At 27.4% G+C, this 14,807-nt stretch overlaps 2 protein-coding genes across 2 annotated transcripts; one reads left to right on the forward strand and one right to left on the reverse strand.

The window, feature by feature from the left end:
- The first annotated feature begins 232 nt into the window (after positions 1-232).
- LOC111628872 (protein NDUFAF4 homolog) lies at positions 233-1,458 on the forward strand. The gene has a single exon (XM_023372731.1). The coding sequence runs from the start codon at positions 263-265 to the stop codon at positions 860-862; it is 600 nt and encodes a 199-aa protein (XP_023228499.1). The 5' UTR covers positions 233-262; the 3' UTR covers positions 863-1,458.
- A 314-nt stretch (positions 1,459-1,772) lies between these two features.
- Positions 1,773-5,070, reverse strand: LOC111628885 (transcriptional regulator ovo-like). The gene is made up of 5 exons (XM_023372743.1): positions 4,673-5,070; positions 3,905-4,221; positions 3,693-3,832; positions 2,994-3,151; positions 1,773-2,915 (listed from the first exon to the last, which is right to left on the reverse strand). The coding sequence occupies exons 2-5, from the start codon at positions 4,079-4,081 to the stop codon at positions 2,599-2,601; spliced, it is 792 nt and encodes a 263-aa protein (XP_023228511.1). The 5' UTR covers positions 4,082-4,221; positions 4,673-5,070; the 3' UTR covers positions 1,773-2,598.
- Between the last annotated feature and the right edge of the window lie 9,737 nt (positions 5,071-14,807).

Consider the following 14,807-nt stretch of genomic DNA (forward strand, 5'->3'; position numbering starts at 1 on the left):
TAATGAGTTTCATTATATCATTAACATGATATCGTTGCATATATATCATTAACATGATATATATGCAACGATAAAGTCATAAATGTCGTCTGGTTTCTAGTATGAGCGCTTATAATAAAATGGGAAGAGTATTTTCATCGTTAATTAAACGACCATTACGTAATTTTAACGTAGATAATCGAGCATTAAAAGTTATCGAATCTGAAAAACCACTACCTGCNATATGCAACGATAAAGTCATAAATGTCGTCTGGTTTCTAGTATGAGCGCTTATAATAAAATGGGAAGAGTATTTTCATCGTTAATTAAACGACCATTACGTAATTTTAACGTAGATAATCGAGCATTAAAAGTTATCGAATCTGAAAAACCACTACCTGCTTCGCGACATCGTCCCGAATTAAACAAGAGGGAACCTGTTGTAAGAGAAAGTAAAGAACAATGGACAGAATTGTTGGATAGACTAAAATCTGTTAAAATTACATCTTATGATCCAGTTAAAGAAGAAAGTAAGAAGGATGATGGTAAAGTTTTACCTCAAAACAGATCTTATGTGAAATCTTCTGAATATGGTGTTTTTGAAGCCACTTCAGTTCCCCAAGGAAAAATATCTTTACGTCAAGTAATTGAATTCCTTAATAAACATCAGACTGATCCAAATTTATGGAATGCCAAGTTAATTGCTAAAGAATATAAATTAGATTTAACTATGACTGAGCAAATATTGAAGCATTTTTCTTTATATAGTGTTGCATTTCCTGACAAGAAGTATAAACCAAGTAGATTTTTATCTTTAAGTAATTATCAAAAATATTTACCTAAAAAGTCTTCCTCTAATACTGTTGAAGCAGTTAAATCATAAGACTTAATTAGATAATACATGTTAGCTGCATTAAAACCTATTTACTAAACAATTAAGAAATTAATTTTATTGCAAATGTGATACTATTTAATTTAGAAATAAATTTTTTTATGAATAAAAATTGCATAATTTTGTTATTTCAATTATTAAAAATAATATAGATATTGAAAATAAACATGTTTACTTTGAGGAGCTAAAAGTATAGTTATTTAATTATAATGTAATTTTGATATTATGTATAAATCTCTAATATATGTTAATATTATAGGAAAGATAAATACACATAAATAAATGAATACTATTAATAAAGGTTTGTTAAAACAAACTTCACTTTGAGACAAATTTAACTATCAGTTAACAATTTTTGAGATTATATAACAATTCTTACAATCTACATAATTTTCAATGTTAATAGTACATTTTTTAATATTATTTATGACAGGAAAAAGGGAATTTCTTAGATTATTTAAACTTTTGCATTCATTAATATTGCATTTTAGCTTTCAAGATTCACCTGGGTCTAAAATACAAATTCTTAACGATGATGTTAACCTAATACAGATATGAAACAAAAATTTACTAGTTTTCTTAAATGGGTTCATTGCCTTGTAAAGCCACTTTAATTTAGCTGCTGAAGATTGCTTTGAATGATTTGTTTTTTAAGGCTTTTGAAGGAAACAATTGTACTGCTGCTTTGCTACAATTCTTTCAATAAAGCCACTTTAAGTGGTATTATCAAGCTTATCATTTCATTTTAGAATACATTAAGTAAATTATTTCTGCTGAAATGAAAAAATTCTGAAAATTACTTAATACATAATAGGATCTGAATTTGATGCGTAAGTCATTAATATTTATATTTAAATCATTTTAAAAAATTGAATTATAANATTTTAAACAAAGCTTTATAAAAAAAAAAAAGTTTATTTACAGTTGTCCAGTAATTCTATTAGTGTTAAGACAAAGGCACTTTTTGCTTATCCCTTTTGTAAATGGTGCAACATTTCAATATTAGAATTAAATAGGAACGACTTTGTTAAAAAATATAAGGATGCTTTTCTCCTTTCAGGAAGTTTTGTACAATTTTTAATAGAAAGAGAACAGCGATCCAATTATATTAAAAAAATAATAATAAATTGTACTTTTTAGGGAAGCCACTTTGAGAGAGTTTTTTTTTTTAATATAAAAAATATTTTATGGAATGTTTTATGAAAAAACAACAACAAATAAATTCTCAGCAAGATCAAAAAATAGTAGTTTTGTACTCAAAACTCATTAGGAGATACATAAAATACTGTATGTACATTATAATACAGAGTGTTTCAAAAGCGTAAAAGGACCCAAATTACCATTTCCATACTCTAAGAGATTGTGTACCTCATTCTTTGAAAGGATGAAGGAATCTTACGACGTTCAATTATTTACAAAATAGAGACCTCCTCTATTATTATTATTATTATTATTATCTGCTTAGTTAATCTGCAGTATCGGTTATTTTATTTTTTTTTTAAAAATAAGAGACAAATAAAAGCGCTTTAAATTAAAAATATTATTACAAAAATATTGACGATCCATTAATATTTATCCGAAAAATATTAAAAATATTACGACGATCTGTACTGCCATCTATTACCTAAAATATAAACTAGATATTTCTCTCCCCCTAACAAGTAAAACTACTTTTGAAACACACTGCAGCAAGGAATGGAAAGACACGTATGAAATTGAGCAGAGATTCAGGTTTCTTTGCACGCTTGAGAAGTTGCTAATCTTAAACACATGATGGGTGCAGACGAATCTGTAAATTTGAAGTGACGTTTATCGTAGAATTTGAGAAGCGCCGGACTGTAAGGATGATTTTCCTTCAAATGAATATAATGCACTTCGGGTTCGCTTGTGGTGTGACCACATTCTTCACAAACATAAACTTTAGCTCTCCTTTCTTTGTAGGCATAGTTATGTTGAATTCCGTGAACTTTTAATTTATGAGATTCGAGAGAACAGCGTTGTGTGAATGATTTCTCACACTGACTACATTTGTAGGGCCGAACACCTGTAAAGATTTTATATATTAATTAATTATTAATATATCAAAATTTTAAACATATTATTTAATTAGTGCGCTTATTACCTGTGTGGGTTCGGGTGTGTCTTTTGAGATCGAAAGTATCGTTGAAACCTTTTCCACAAAACGTGCAAAGATAACGCTTCATGTTACTGTGACATTTACGATGACGATTTAACAGACGTTGCAGGCCAAAGGTTTTGCCACATATCTGGCAATTGAACCTAAAAATTTTTTAAACAATAAATTTATTACCTCACAATATACTTTTTTTAATTTCATAAAGGAAACATTCTAATTTCTAATAAATTTAATTTAGACCTAACAGTCGCTTTAGAAAATATGATTTTAGTAGTGATCTTTTACCAAGATTTAATTTTTATAAAGTTCATTATTTAAAATAGATTACTTTTATCTTCTTTAAGATTAAAGTGTTAATGGAATAAATCTTAATCTCCACTCTTATAAAGTTTACTTATATTCTTGTTACTTTTCAGTATTTACTTCTTAAAAAGCTTTTCATTAAGCAATAGTTCTGAAATCTTATGAAAATCTCCAGTAAGAAACCAGTTCCTGGATTGAAAGGAGACATCCTGATCTTCTTTTCTCCATTTGTCATCTCACGGGATTGATGTAGAGCGATTATCGATTTATTGCAAGAGCGATTTGATTATTTTCGAAGTAGATACTGTACTTTTATAGCATTAAATGCCAAATCAAATTAACTATCCAAACGTTATCCTTTGTAGCTACAAATATATTTACCTGTTGTCTTCAGATACTTTATTTATTTGTTTAGGATCGTCTATAGTTTCGTCTCGCATATCATCAGATCTTAACATAGGATTTTTAATTCCGTGTCCTCCATTGACGAATTCCAAAGACACATTTGAAGGAAGCCCTAGCTATAATTTAATATAAAAGATAAGTCTTTTTTAATAAAAAAAATATATGATTTATATGGAAGATATTCATACCCTTTGTTGAAGTTCTGATATTCGAGATGATAAAGCTGGATGTAATCCTTTTGAAAATTCTTCAGAATTTTGGGTATTATCGCTGTCGGGAGATGGTGGTTGTAATGGAACACTTTTTATCACAGGTACTGGAAGAGAAGAAAGACGAACAGGAAGAGATGTGATGGTAAGTCGCATTCTTTCAATCAGTTTTGGATCGTAGTTTGTAGTTGATACCCTTTCCGGACTAAGAGGCGGGGGAGAAATTGGAGGAGTGTGAGAAACGGGTCTGCTACGATCCACCACTTGCCAGCTGTCAGTTGAACATTGAGAATCATCTAAAAAGGGTGAATTATTAAAAATTTACTATGGAATTATATTAATTTTAATATATAAACATCTGACATATGTAAAAATGCTATTTATTTATGCTTTATATTTAAACAACAGTGCCGAAATTCTAACCAACTTATTATGAAATATATCCTCAAGCTACGATACAGTATTAAATACAGATAAATATTCCCACGTCACTTGTTTACATCCTTAACAGAATGTTAAAAAAAGAAATTAGTTAATTATTTGTATAATTTAATATCAAAATAATCATCCATTCTTTCCGATATATTTAAACATCAAAAGAAGAATTAATTGAATGAAACACGTAAATTTATTTTTCATCTTCCAAAACTTGAATGAGCCGATAATCGATTCCTCTATAACAAATAATAAATTAAAGGAGCAATATCATATGGTGAAAAAGATGAGTCGTGATTATAGATCCTTTACCTCTTAAATGAATGCAGTAGTGTAAAGTAGACAATCAATAATGATATTTAAATAAACCAGATTTTAATTCAGTCGAACTGGTCATGATTGATCCCAAAGTGATCAGAATGATAAGATTTTGTGAAAGTAGCACGTGGCACATCAACAACGACAACGCCCGGTTTATGAAAACTAGTACCGCCACCGGGTAGAAGAAGGGTCACCTTGAAAAGCGAAAGTGTCTAGTTTCTTTATAACGGACGGTTCCGTTCCATTGTTGCTCTAACAGTTACGCCATCGTCGTGAAAGACACCTTCCGGGTAGAAAGCCAAATATCGTAATTTCCATTTGCGTTATGCCTTACCTTTTAAAAATACACCTTCACTTTATTTTTTATACCGTAATAAGAAATGAATTGTACACTTTCGCTGAAGAACTCTGTAGGCAGTACGACTACGTAAAAAAAAAACTCTCTTTAGATCAAGAAGAGATTTTTCGGAATAGGAAAAAAAAAAAAAAATTTCCTCTAAAGCTACTCGGAAAATTACGTCACAAATTTTCGCAATTTCACAACTTCAAATTAATTCCTTCCTTTATGAGGAGAGGAAACACGTGTTAAATTAATAATTGTTTCATTCGCTCCGCCAGTTTGACCTATTTAGATTCGAATTCGTATTACGTTTATATTATTAAAAATCAATTTTTAAACTTAAAGAATTTGACGATTATCTTCATTTGAATAAACAGAAGAGAGATTTTACTATAAATTTTGCGATTATTACTTAAACTTGAATCAAAATGGAGTTAGTTGACGCACACCTGCATTCAAGGCCACTGCCAAGGACACATTTGGAAGCTCAGCTACGCCTTCGTCGTCATCAATAACGAGGAGTGATTATAGAAGTACGATTCTGTGAGTAAAAGTTACCCGGATTTTCCTTTCAGGGTTTTTTTTTTTAATGAAATAACGTTTGTTTTATTCAAACGAGTTTAGGAATGTTACGAGTTTGTCAACTATACACAACAATTCCTCGAATATTCAATTTCCAAGAATATATACGTTGTAAACGTCAGCATTGAGACAATCTAACGCATTATTCCAATGGCTAACTGTCGCGAGAACGGCATTTTGATTGTAGAACGAGTTTTCGTACTGATCCTCTACGTCCCACTAAAGTCCCAACATGTTAATTGGATTCAGATCTCTATCAGATATTTCACTTTTTATTCCCTTAGAATTCTCGAAGAATACTAAATAATGGCGTAGCGAAGTAAAGACATTATATAAAATTTCTATTGCTGGGTCTTCCACGATACGATTTCATTATCTCATATTTAACTTACCTGTAGAAGATTTATTAAAACTAATACGGAGTTTAAATTTAAAAGCTTAACTTATTAATTAAAATTTAAAAAATAGTAAAAATTATNTATTTTTCAGTTATTTAAACGACGAGCTAGACCAAAAGAATCCATTGAGTGTTTTAGAAAGTGATTAATTAATTAGTTATAAATATAAGAAAAAAAAAATTAATAATTTATAAATCGGTTGGAAACGAGGAATATTGTTTAATGTTATTATAAATAATTTTCTAAGAACGCCTTCGTCGTCATCAATAACGAGGAGTGATTATAGAAGTACGATTCTGTGAGTAAAAGTTACCCGGATTTTCCTTTCAGGGGTTTTTTTTTAATGAAATAACGTTTGTTTTATTCAAACGAGTTTAGGAATGTTACGAGTTTGTCAACTATACACAACAATTCCTCGAATATTCAATTTCCAAGAATATATACGTTGTAAACGTCAGCATTGAGACAATCTAACGCATTNTACTGTTGTTCAAGGTGTGGCAAAAGACATTATTTCCTAATTAAGTGCTTGATTTGACTCATGAAATAAAAAAAGCAAAATATTACATTGAAAAAAAAAGCAAAATTGCAAGCTTCAATGGTCTAAGTATTAATGCTGGATTTATAAATATTGTATGATCAAGGGTGTACAAAGTGGTTCTGGTGGTGAGTTTCTTATCTGGCAAGAAATAAATTGTACTGTACAGACTAGTATATAATAACTTTGTCAGACATTTATATCATCTGGTCTCAATTCAAAGGAGTTTTGATTGTTATCAAAAAATAGGAATTCACAGTATATTTGCACTAATTTGTAAGAGATACAAAAAATAGGACTTGCATGTTGGCATTAGATATCCTAGTGGCAGTGGTGGTGGAATTGGTGGTTATAAAATTAAACTTTCCAAAGCATTAACACCAGGACACATTTATCCTGGGACTTTAATTTCACCATAGGAAGAATTATTTTTTGAAATATTACATTTATTTAGTTAGTTTAGAAAATAAAATTATTCTTGTACTCTATATAACAAACAAAATTATCAAAATATGGAGACAATTACATAGTTTCATATGTGAAAGGCTTTTGTTTTATATATAAATACTGCAACACTAATTGCCCAGAGAAGAAACAAATATGCAGATAAAATTGTAGATTGACTTGAATTACAATTTGTATATCTGGATCTTAATTATTTGTTTTTGTACTTTTGCTGTTTCTTATTTATTAATAATTTAGTCATTCAGTTGAACACAAACATATTAAAAGTAGTATTTTGTGATGATCTTTTCATGAGAAATAATAGTTTTTAACATATAAATTATTTGAATATTAGTCAGTATTTAAACAAAAGTTCTACATGATAAATTACTTATGTTTCTAAGTTGTTTTTTTATTGAATATTGCAGTAAATTTTTTCAGATGCTAGATTACAATATTTAACCTGATTCTGAAACCTCTCATGAGTAAAAAAGACCTAAATATATAATCTATGTAAAAATCCTGATTACTGAAAACTGTTTGAAACCAGAACATTATGCCATTTGTTGTATTTAGACTCACACAAACTCTTAGACTAGCTTTTATGCCATGCTAGCAAAATATAGTTTTTACACAAATATGTGTAATTTTTAAGTTAGTGAAAATTTTCAATATAACAACAACATTAAATGTAGCTTAGTAAAGACACATTTAACAAGATAAATATCTTGTAAAAGTGTATATTTATTCATCAGTTAATTATTGAGATTAAAAATATAATATATTTAAATATAAAAATACTTTTTGCTTATATGACAATAGGTGAGTTAAGTATTTTATTTAAAAGTATTCAACTTTTATATATTTGGCAATGATGATCTGTTTGAACGGTTTTACAACCAGAATTTTTGCATATATTAGTTATATAGGTCTGTCTGTCATACAAGAGTCAAGATATCAGGTTAGAGCAAATATAATCAGATTAACAAAACATTAGAAATAAAAAAATTAATCATATTTTGAGAAATATTAAAATTTATATCTATGCTTTGAAGACTTTTTTTTTTAAGGATGATAATGAAAATAATTTATTTTTTAAGAAAATTATTTTATAACATTTTTGTAATTTTCAAGTGTGATGTGTGTTGTAAATTTATTAAACTTTTATATTTTATTAATTTTAAATTCTTTGTTCTTTTCTAATATATATTTGCTAGCTTTTATCACAGAAAATAGTTAGCTTTACTTAAAAAATTGATAGTTTTGTTAATAAAATATTTTAAACTATTTATTAATGATGAGAAGAAATATGTAAATAATTAAAATTTTTTAGAATATAAAAATTTAGATGTATAAAATATACTAATTTAAAGATGTTTATGAATAATAAGAAAAATACAGAAATATATATTTCAAATTGGTACATTATACAGTTGGAAAAAGTTTCTAAAAAGTATTAAAAAAATGTTTGTTCCAAATGTCAGTTATTACCATGCAATTAACTTTGATTTAAGTTAATTGTATGTTTTACTTTGAATTAAAATGTACCTACTGTTGTTTTCATAAAATATTCTGTTAGAGATAGCAAAACCTTTTGGTAAATTGCTAATAAAAAAAAGCATTATTTCTTGAATAAAATATTTAGTATCAATATTGCTGTGTCTTGTGTATAGTTTATAGATATACTGTATTTGGCTTAAGATATTAACTATTTTAGCTTTTTATAAAATCATATTTGATCAGAAGTAATAGATATGTTTAAGTGATCAGTATGTAAATAATATTACTCATACAGTAGTAATTATATTCTCATAATAGTTGCTACATATATTAAGAAATTTTGTACAGTGGGTGATCGGTTAACGAACATAATCCGTTCCAAGACTTTGTTCACTATCCGAATTGTACATTAACCAATTATCGATTTACCATAGGTTTTTATGGGAATTTGATTAATTCGTTCTGGAGACCCCAAAAAATTAAAAAATATATACTTTCTTACTACGTTTATTCGTATGTAATAATAAAAATACATACTTTACAATTTAAAAACACAAGACCGTATATATATATATACGGTCTTGCATTTTTATTAGTCATGTTTTTTTCATTTGTGGGGGTTGAAGAATCTGTCTAATGTTGATTGCTTTTCTCTCTCCACGACTTTTCAGAAGTAATTAATAGCATTGTAACTGTAGAGATTCCTGGGCCTATTAACCTCAACCTGGTTTGGATGACATTTTAAGACCATTTTTCTGACATCCCCCCTTCTTCAAAAGATCTTTAATAGCAGATATTGGCATAAATCTGCATTTTCAGAAGAAAACGTAAAAGAATTGTTTCTGTCAGAAATATAAGACTGGAATTACGAGGGAGGGTTTCAAAGTTCGGGGGAATACTATCCGATCAGTATATACTGGGTAGAACGTCAATGTCGACGTCTCCCGTGCTCCAAAAAGTTTTGAATTGATTGCATTGCATGCAGATACTGTTGTTCAAGGTGTGGCAAAAGACATTATTTCCTAATTAAGTGCTTGATTTGACTCATGAAATAAAAAAAGCAAAATATTACATTGAAAAAAAAAGCAAAATTGCAAGCTTCAATGGTCTAAGTATTAATGCTGGATTTATAAATATTGTATGATCAAGGGTGTACAAAGTGGTTCTGGTGGTGAGTTTCTTATGTGGCAAGAAATAAATTGTACTGTACAGACTAGTATATAATAACTTTGTCAGACATTTATATCATCTGGTCTCAATTCAAAGGAGTTTTGATTGTTATCAAAAAATAGGAATTCACAGTATATTTGCACTANTTAACTGATCTGTTCGTTAACCGATCACCCACTATATTTTGATCTTGTAGCTATAACTAGAATTCTTATGGATATTGAAATGATTGTGATTGTTAGCATAGAAATAATCATGCCTTTTTACATTTGCTATCTTAAACTTTAGAAAAAAAATGTTCAATTTTATTGATATTATTTCAATTCAGTAGTAAAATATCTTATATCAGCTATTTACATTTTATACAAATATATACAGAGAGATGACAAAATAATTTCATCAAACTGAAACATTTAGAAAATTGTGAGAATCCTTAAAATATTCCGGATATTAAAATATCATCAAAAATGTAAATATACTATTTCTGAATGGAATTATCATTTTAACCAAACCATGAATTAAATTTTTGTGATATATTAAAATATCATAATTTTTATATATTGTATAGCACTGTTTTTTCATTATATATAAACTTATGTTAGATATTGAATTTAATTTTGTTATACAATTAGAGATTAACGTATGAGACATTTATAATCTAATTTAACATGCAATTTTCTACAAATAATTAGCTAAACAAATAAACAACTGTTGAGTTTTATCAGACTATTTTTACGTTAATTACAGAAATTAATGATCAAACAAATCCTTGTGTCAAATTTGTTTGATCATTAATTTCTGTAATTAACTTAAACTACTGGATTTCACAAAACTACTTTTAGCATTTTAGCTGTTCAGCTTAATCTTGTTTTTCAATGTTTAATATATTGCTCTATAAACAATCTTTAATTTAAATTTTTTTTAATATGTGTTTGCCATGTGTATAAGAAATAAATTCAAACCAAATAGTTATTTTGTTTCATAAATTACAATGAAACAACAAAGTTATCAAGTTTCAAAATTTATAATTTAAAAAAAATAATAAAAAATAGAAAAGTCGTAAATTCATTATTTTATAAATTATTTTTCAAAACTTTCTGGAGAATTTTTTTTAAGACTAATATCTTCTGCAATAACTTACTGCTGTTTGAGTATGCATTTATCTTTTCAGATCTTTGCCAATTTTATTTTCAAGCACTTAAATTAACAAATTATTTTTAAGTATATTGTTAAATTTAGAAATATAAATGATAATTTATTCTTACATTCTCCTTTAATGAAAATCATATTTCAAATAATTTATACTTTAGATTAAATAATTGTAAACATTGAATATTAAGCTTCCTGATCTTTTAATTTTCTCTTTGTATAAGACAATATTCCATTTAAGAAAAAGTAATTAATATATATATTTTTACAAATCTTCATTTAAGCCTCAGGAGGTTTATTAAAATGTACATATCCACCAAGGTTTATTTAAAGATGTACAGTTTATTATCTTGCAACAGGAGTTGAATGAGTAAAAATTAAAAGAAATATCTTAATTACTTATATTTTTTTTCCAAATTATCAAAACCTTTTATTGACTATATTTATAGGTTATAGCTAAAATATTTGGAATAATTACTGATTTTCATAGTTAACCTGATTCAGCATTTTCCAATTAGGTTATTATGTTGTCATTCATGTCTGTTTTGATGTCATAGGAATCAAGATCTTGACTACTAACTTCTGGTTCAAACCAGTGACTAATTTAGACCTTCGTTGGTCCTAGGCAAAATAATATTTACGGGCCCCTTTACAAATATTACTACAAATATAAATAAAATTGTAATATTTAAAATTAAAGTATTTTTTCTTTTACATTTGAATATCTTACTTACATTGTATTTTGGGGGCTACAATAGAATTATGCAGAATTATAATAGAATTATACAATAGAATTATATTTTTCTCAACAAACACTGCTTTATTCTGAACTTCACTGAACAGATCTAATGCGCATATACAAACATCTAATTCTCAGTGATGTTGTTAGATGTCGGAGCAGTAAATAATGTTATTCTTAATTATTAAACTCTCAACTTACGAACTCAATTTAAACTTTCCCATACTCAATATTTAACAATATTTTATTTTAAAAAATGTTCCAGTGAACATTGGAATGGAAAGTACTGTCCAACTCTAGGCAATTTGAAGAGGTAGAATTTTAGTTAAACTCTGCCTGTCACTTGAAACTACATTACTGTATACAATGCAGTACTTCAACATGTTTCACCATGTTTCACTTGGGATATTTTTCTAAGAGTACCTTTATTTCCTGGATTTAATGAAGTAAATAAGGTATATTTATATTATTATTATATGTAAATAAGTGAAAAAAATATTATAAAATTTTTGTTTATATTTTCATTTATTTATTTTTAATTTTGTTAATTTGTATGCTAGTTCTATTATAAATAATTAATATCACTAGATCATTTTGAAATTTAAAAAATTTGAAATAAGTTGTGTTTTGTACATTAATATGACTAAAACGTAAACAGTCTTGAGCCCCCTTACAGCATGAGGATTTGAGAATATTTGAAATTCTTGAAATAAAAAAGGATTGCATTATTTTACATATGCTAGCCTAGGTAATAAATGTGAAAAAATAAATGCCTGATATATATAAAAATGATTCATTTTGGATCATTCAATATCAATTCCTTTAAAATACTAAATTTTTATTCAAATCTTGGACTAGATTTCTATCAATTAAATTAATGTACTCTGAATTTTGTAATTAATCAATGGCTATTTGACGGCCTACTGTTTGTGTAATGTGATGATTGTTAACATGGATTATGATTGGTATCAGTTTTGTCTGTCTTGAACAGATCTGACTTATAATAGTGATTAACATCAGTAAAAGGTTGAGAATGATATTTGGAATTATTCATTTTGAAAACTTATTTTATTAATAATTTAAAAAATTTATCATACCACTGACAATAATAACCAGCAAAAAGAACAAAAATTTGACTGTACAGTTGTCCCTTGATAATCCGACAGGTATGGGACCAAAGGTGTGTCAGATTACCAAAAGTGTCCGGATTACCGAAAATAATTACATATTTCGCATTGTTTTGCTAGCAGTAACTTACAATATTCTCTACTCCAACTGTTCAAACAGAACTGCTCACATAAAACACACGAAATGTGTGTCATTGTATAAAAATTGGATGGGGAGATTCACATCGCGACATGCTTCTGTGCAAGCAGACACGTAACGGGGACGAGTACCTTGACGGGAGGTGCGTCGGACTACTGAGCATGTCGGATTAAAAAACGGACTATAGAGGGACAACTGTATTAATGTTTTGTTCTGTTTATAATGGACATCATTAGGTTATTGGTGTTAGTGGTGTGATTTATTTATGTTTAATCCTGTATTTTGACAATTAGTATTATTCAAAAATTCTTTAGGATATAAATTATTGTACAAAATTATTATTAAAAATATTAAATTTAGAGCATTTTCATTAATTTCATTAACTTAGGACTGAAAAGAGAACAAGAAAATAGTATGGAATTTTATTTGCATAAATTATTTGAAGTGAAAACTAGAGTAAATTTTCAATTTTTCATGTTGAATAATACATTTGCAGGAGAGAGTGTTGTTTTCTGCAAAATTTTAAAATTAATGGAATTTTAAATAAACAAATGCATATTAATGCTATCAGTAATAAACTTTCAAAGCAATTAATATTTTATGTAGAACTTTGCAGTATTTTGCTATACTCAACTGTGACTAAATTCATGACTCATCTCTAAACTAATTAAAAGATAAATTTTATAAATTATTTCTAATTTAATTTATAAATAGTTAATAGAACTGGTTNTATATTTTTCTCAACAAACACTGCTTTATTCTGAACTTCACTGAACAGATCTAATGCGCATATACAAACATCTAATTCTCAGTGATGTTGTTAGATGTCGGAGCAGTAAATAATGTTATTCTTAATTATTAAACTCTCAACTTACGAACTCAATTTAAACTTTCCCATACTCAATATTTAACAATATTTTATTTTAAAAAATGTTCCAATGAACATTGGAATGGAAAGTACTGTCCAACTCTAGGCAATTTGAAGAGGTAGAATTTTAGTTAAACTCTGCCTGTCACTTGAAACTACATTACTGTATACAATGCAGTACTTCAACATGTTTCACCATGTTTCACTTGGGATATTTTTCTAAGAGTACCTTTATTTCCTGGATTTAATGAAGTAAATAAGGTATATTTATATTATTATTATATGTAAATAAGTGAAAAAAATATTATAAAATTTTTGTTTATATTTTCATTTATTTATTTTTAATTTTGTTAATTTGTATGCTAGTTCTATTATAAATAATTAATATCACTAGATCATTTTGAAATTTAAAAAATTTGAAATAAGTTGTGTTTTGTACATTAATATGACTAAAACGTAAACAGTCTTGAGCCCCCTTACAGCATGAGGATTTGAGAATATTTGAAATTCTTGAAATAAAAAAGGATTGCATTATTTTACATATGCTAGCCTAGGTAATAAATGTGAAAAAATAAATGCCTGATATATATAAAAATGATTCATTTTGGATCATTCAATATCAATTCCTTTAAAATACTAAATTTTTATTCAAATCTTGGACTAGATTTCTATCAATTAAATTAATGTACTCTGAATTTTGTAATTAATCAATGGCTATTTGACGGCCTACTGTTTGTGTAATGTGATGATTGTTAACATGGATTATGATTGGTATCAGTTTTGTCTGTCTTGAACAGATCTGACTTATAATAGTGATTAACATCAGTAAAAGGTTGAGAATGATATTTGGAATTATTCATTTTGAAAACTTATTTTATTAATAATTTAAAAAATTTATCATACCACTGACAATAATAACCAGCAAAAAGAACAAAAATTTGACTGTACAGTTGTCCCTTGATAATCCGACAGGTATGGGACCAAAGGTGTGTCAGATTACCAAAAGTGTCCGGATTACCGAAAATAATTACATATTTCGCATTGTTTTGCTAGCAGTAACTTACAATATTCTCTACTCCAACTGTTCGAACAGAACTGCTCACATAAAACACACGAAATGTGTGTCATCGAG

This window comes from Centruroides sculpturatus, unplaced genomic scaffold (assembly GCF_000671375.1).
Source record: "Centruroides sculpturatus isolate CEXI.00-Female unplaced genomic scaffold, Cexi_2.0 scaffold359, whole genome shotgun sequence".
Taxonomy (NCBI): domain Eukaryota; kingdom Metazoa; phylum Arthropoda; class Arachnida; order Scorpiones; family Buthidae; genus Centruroides; species Centruroides sculpturatus.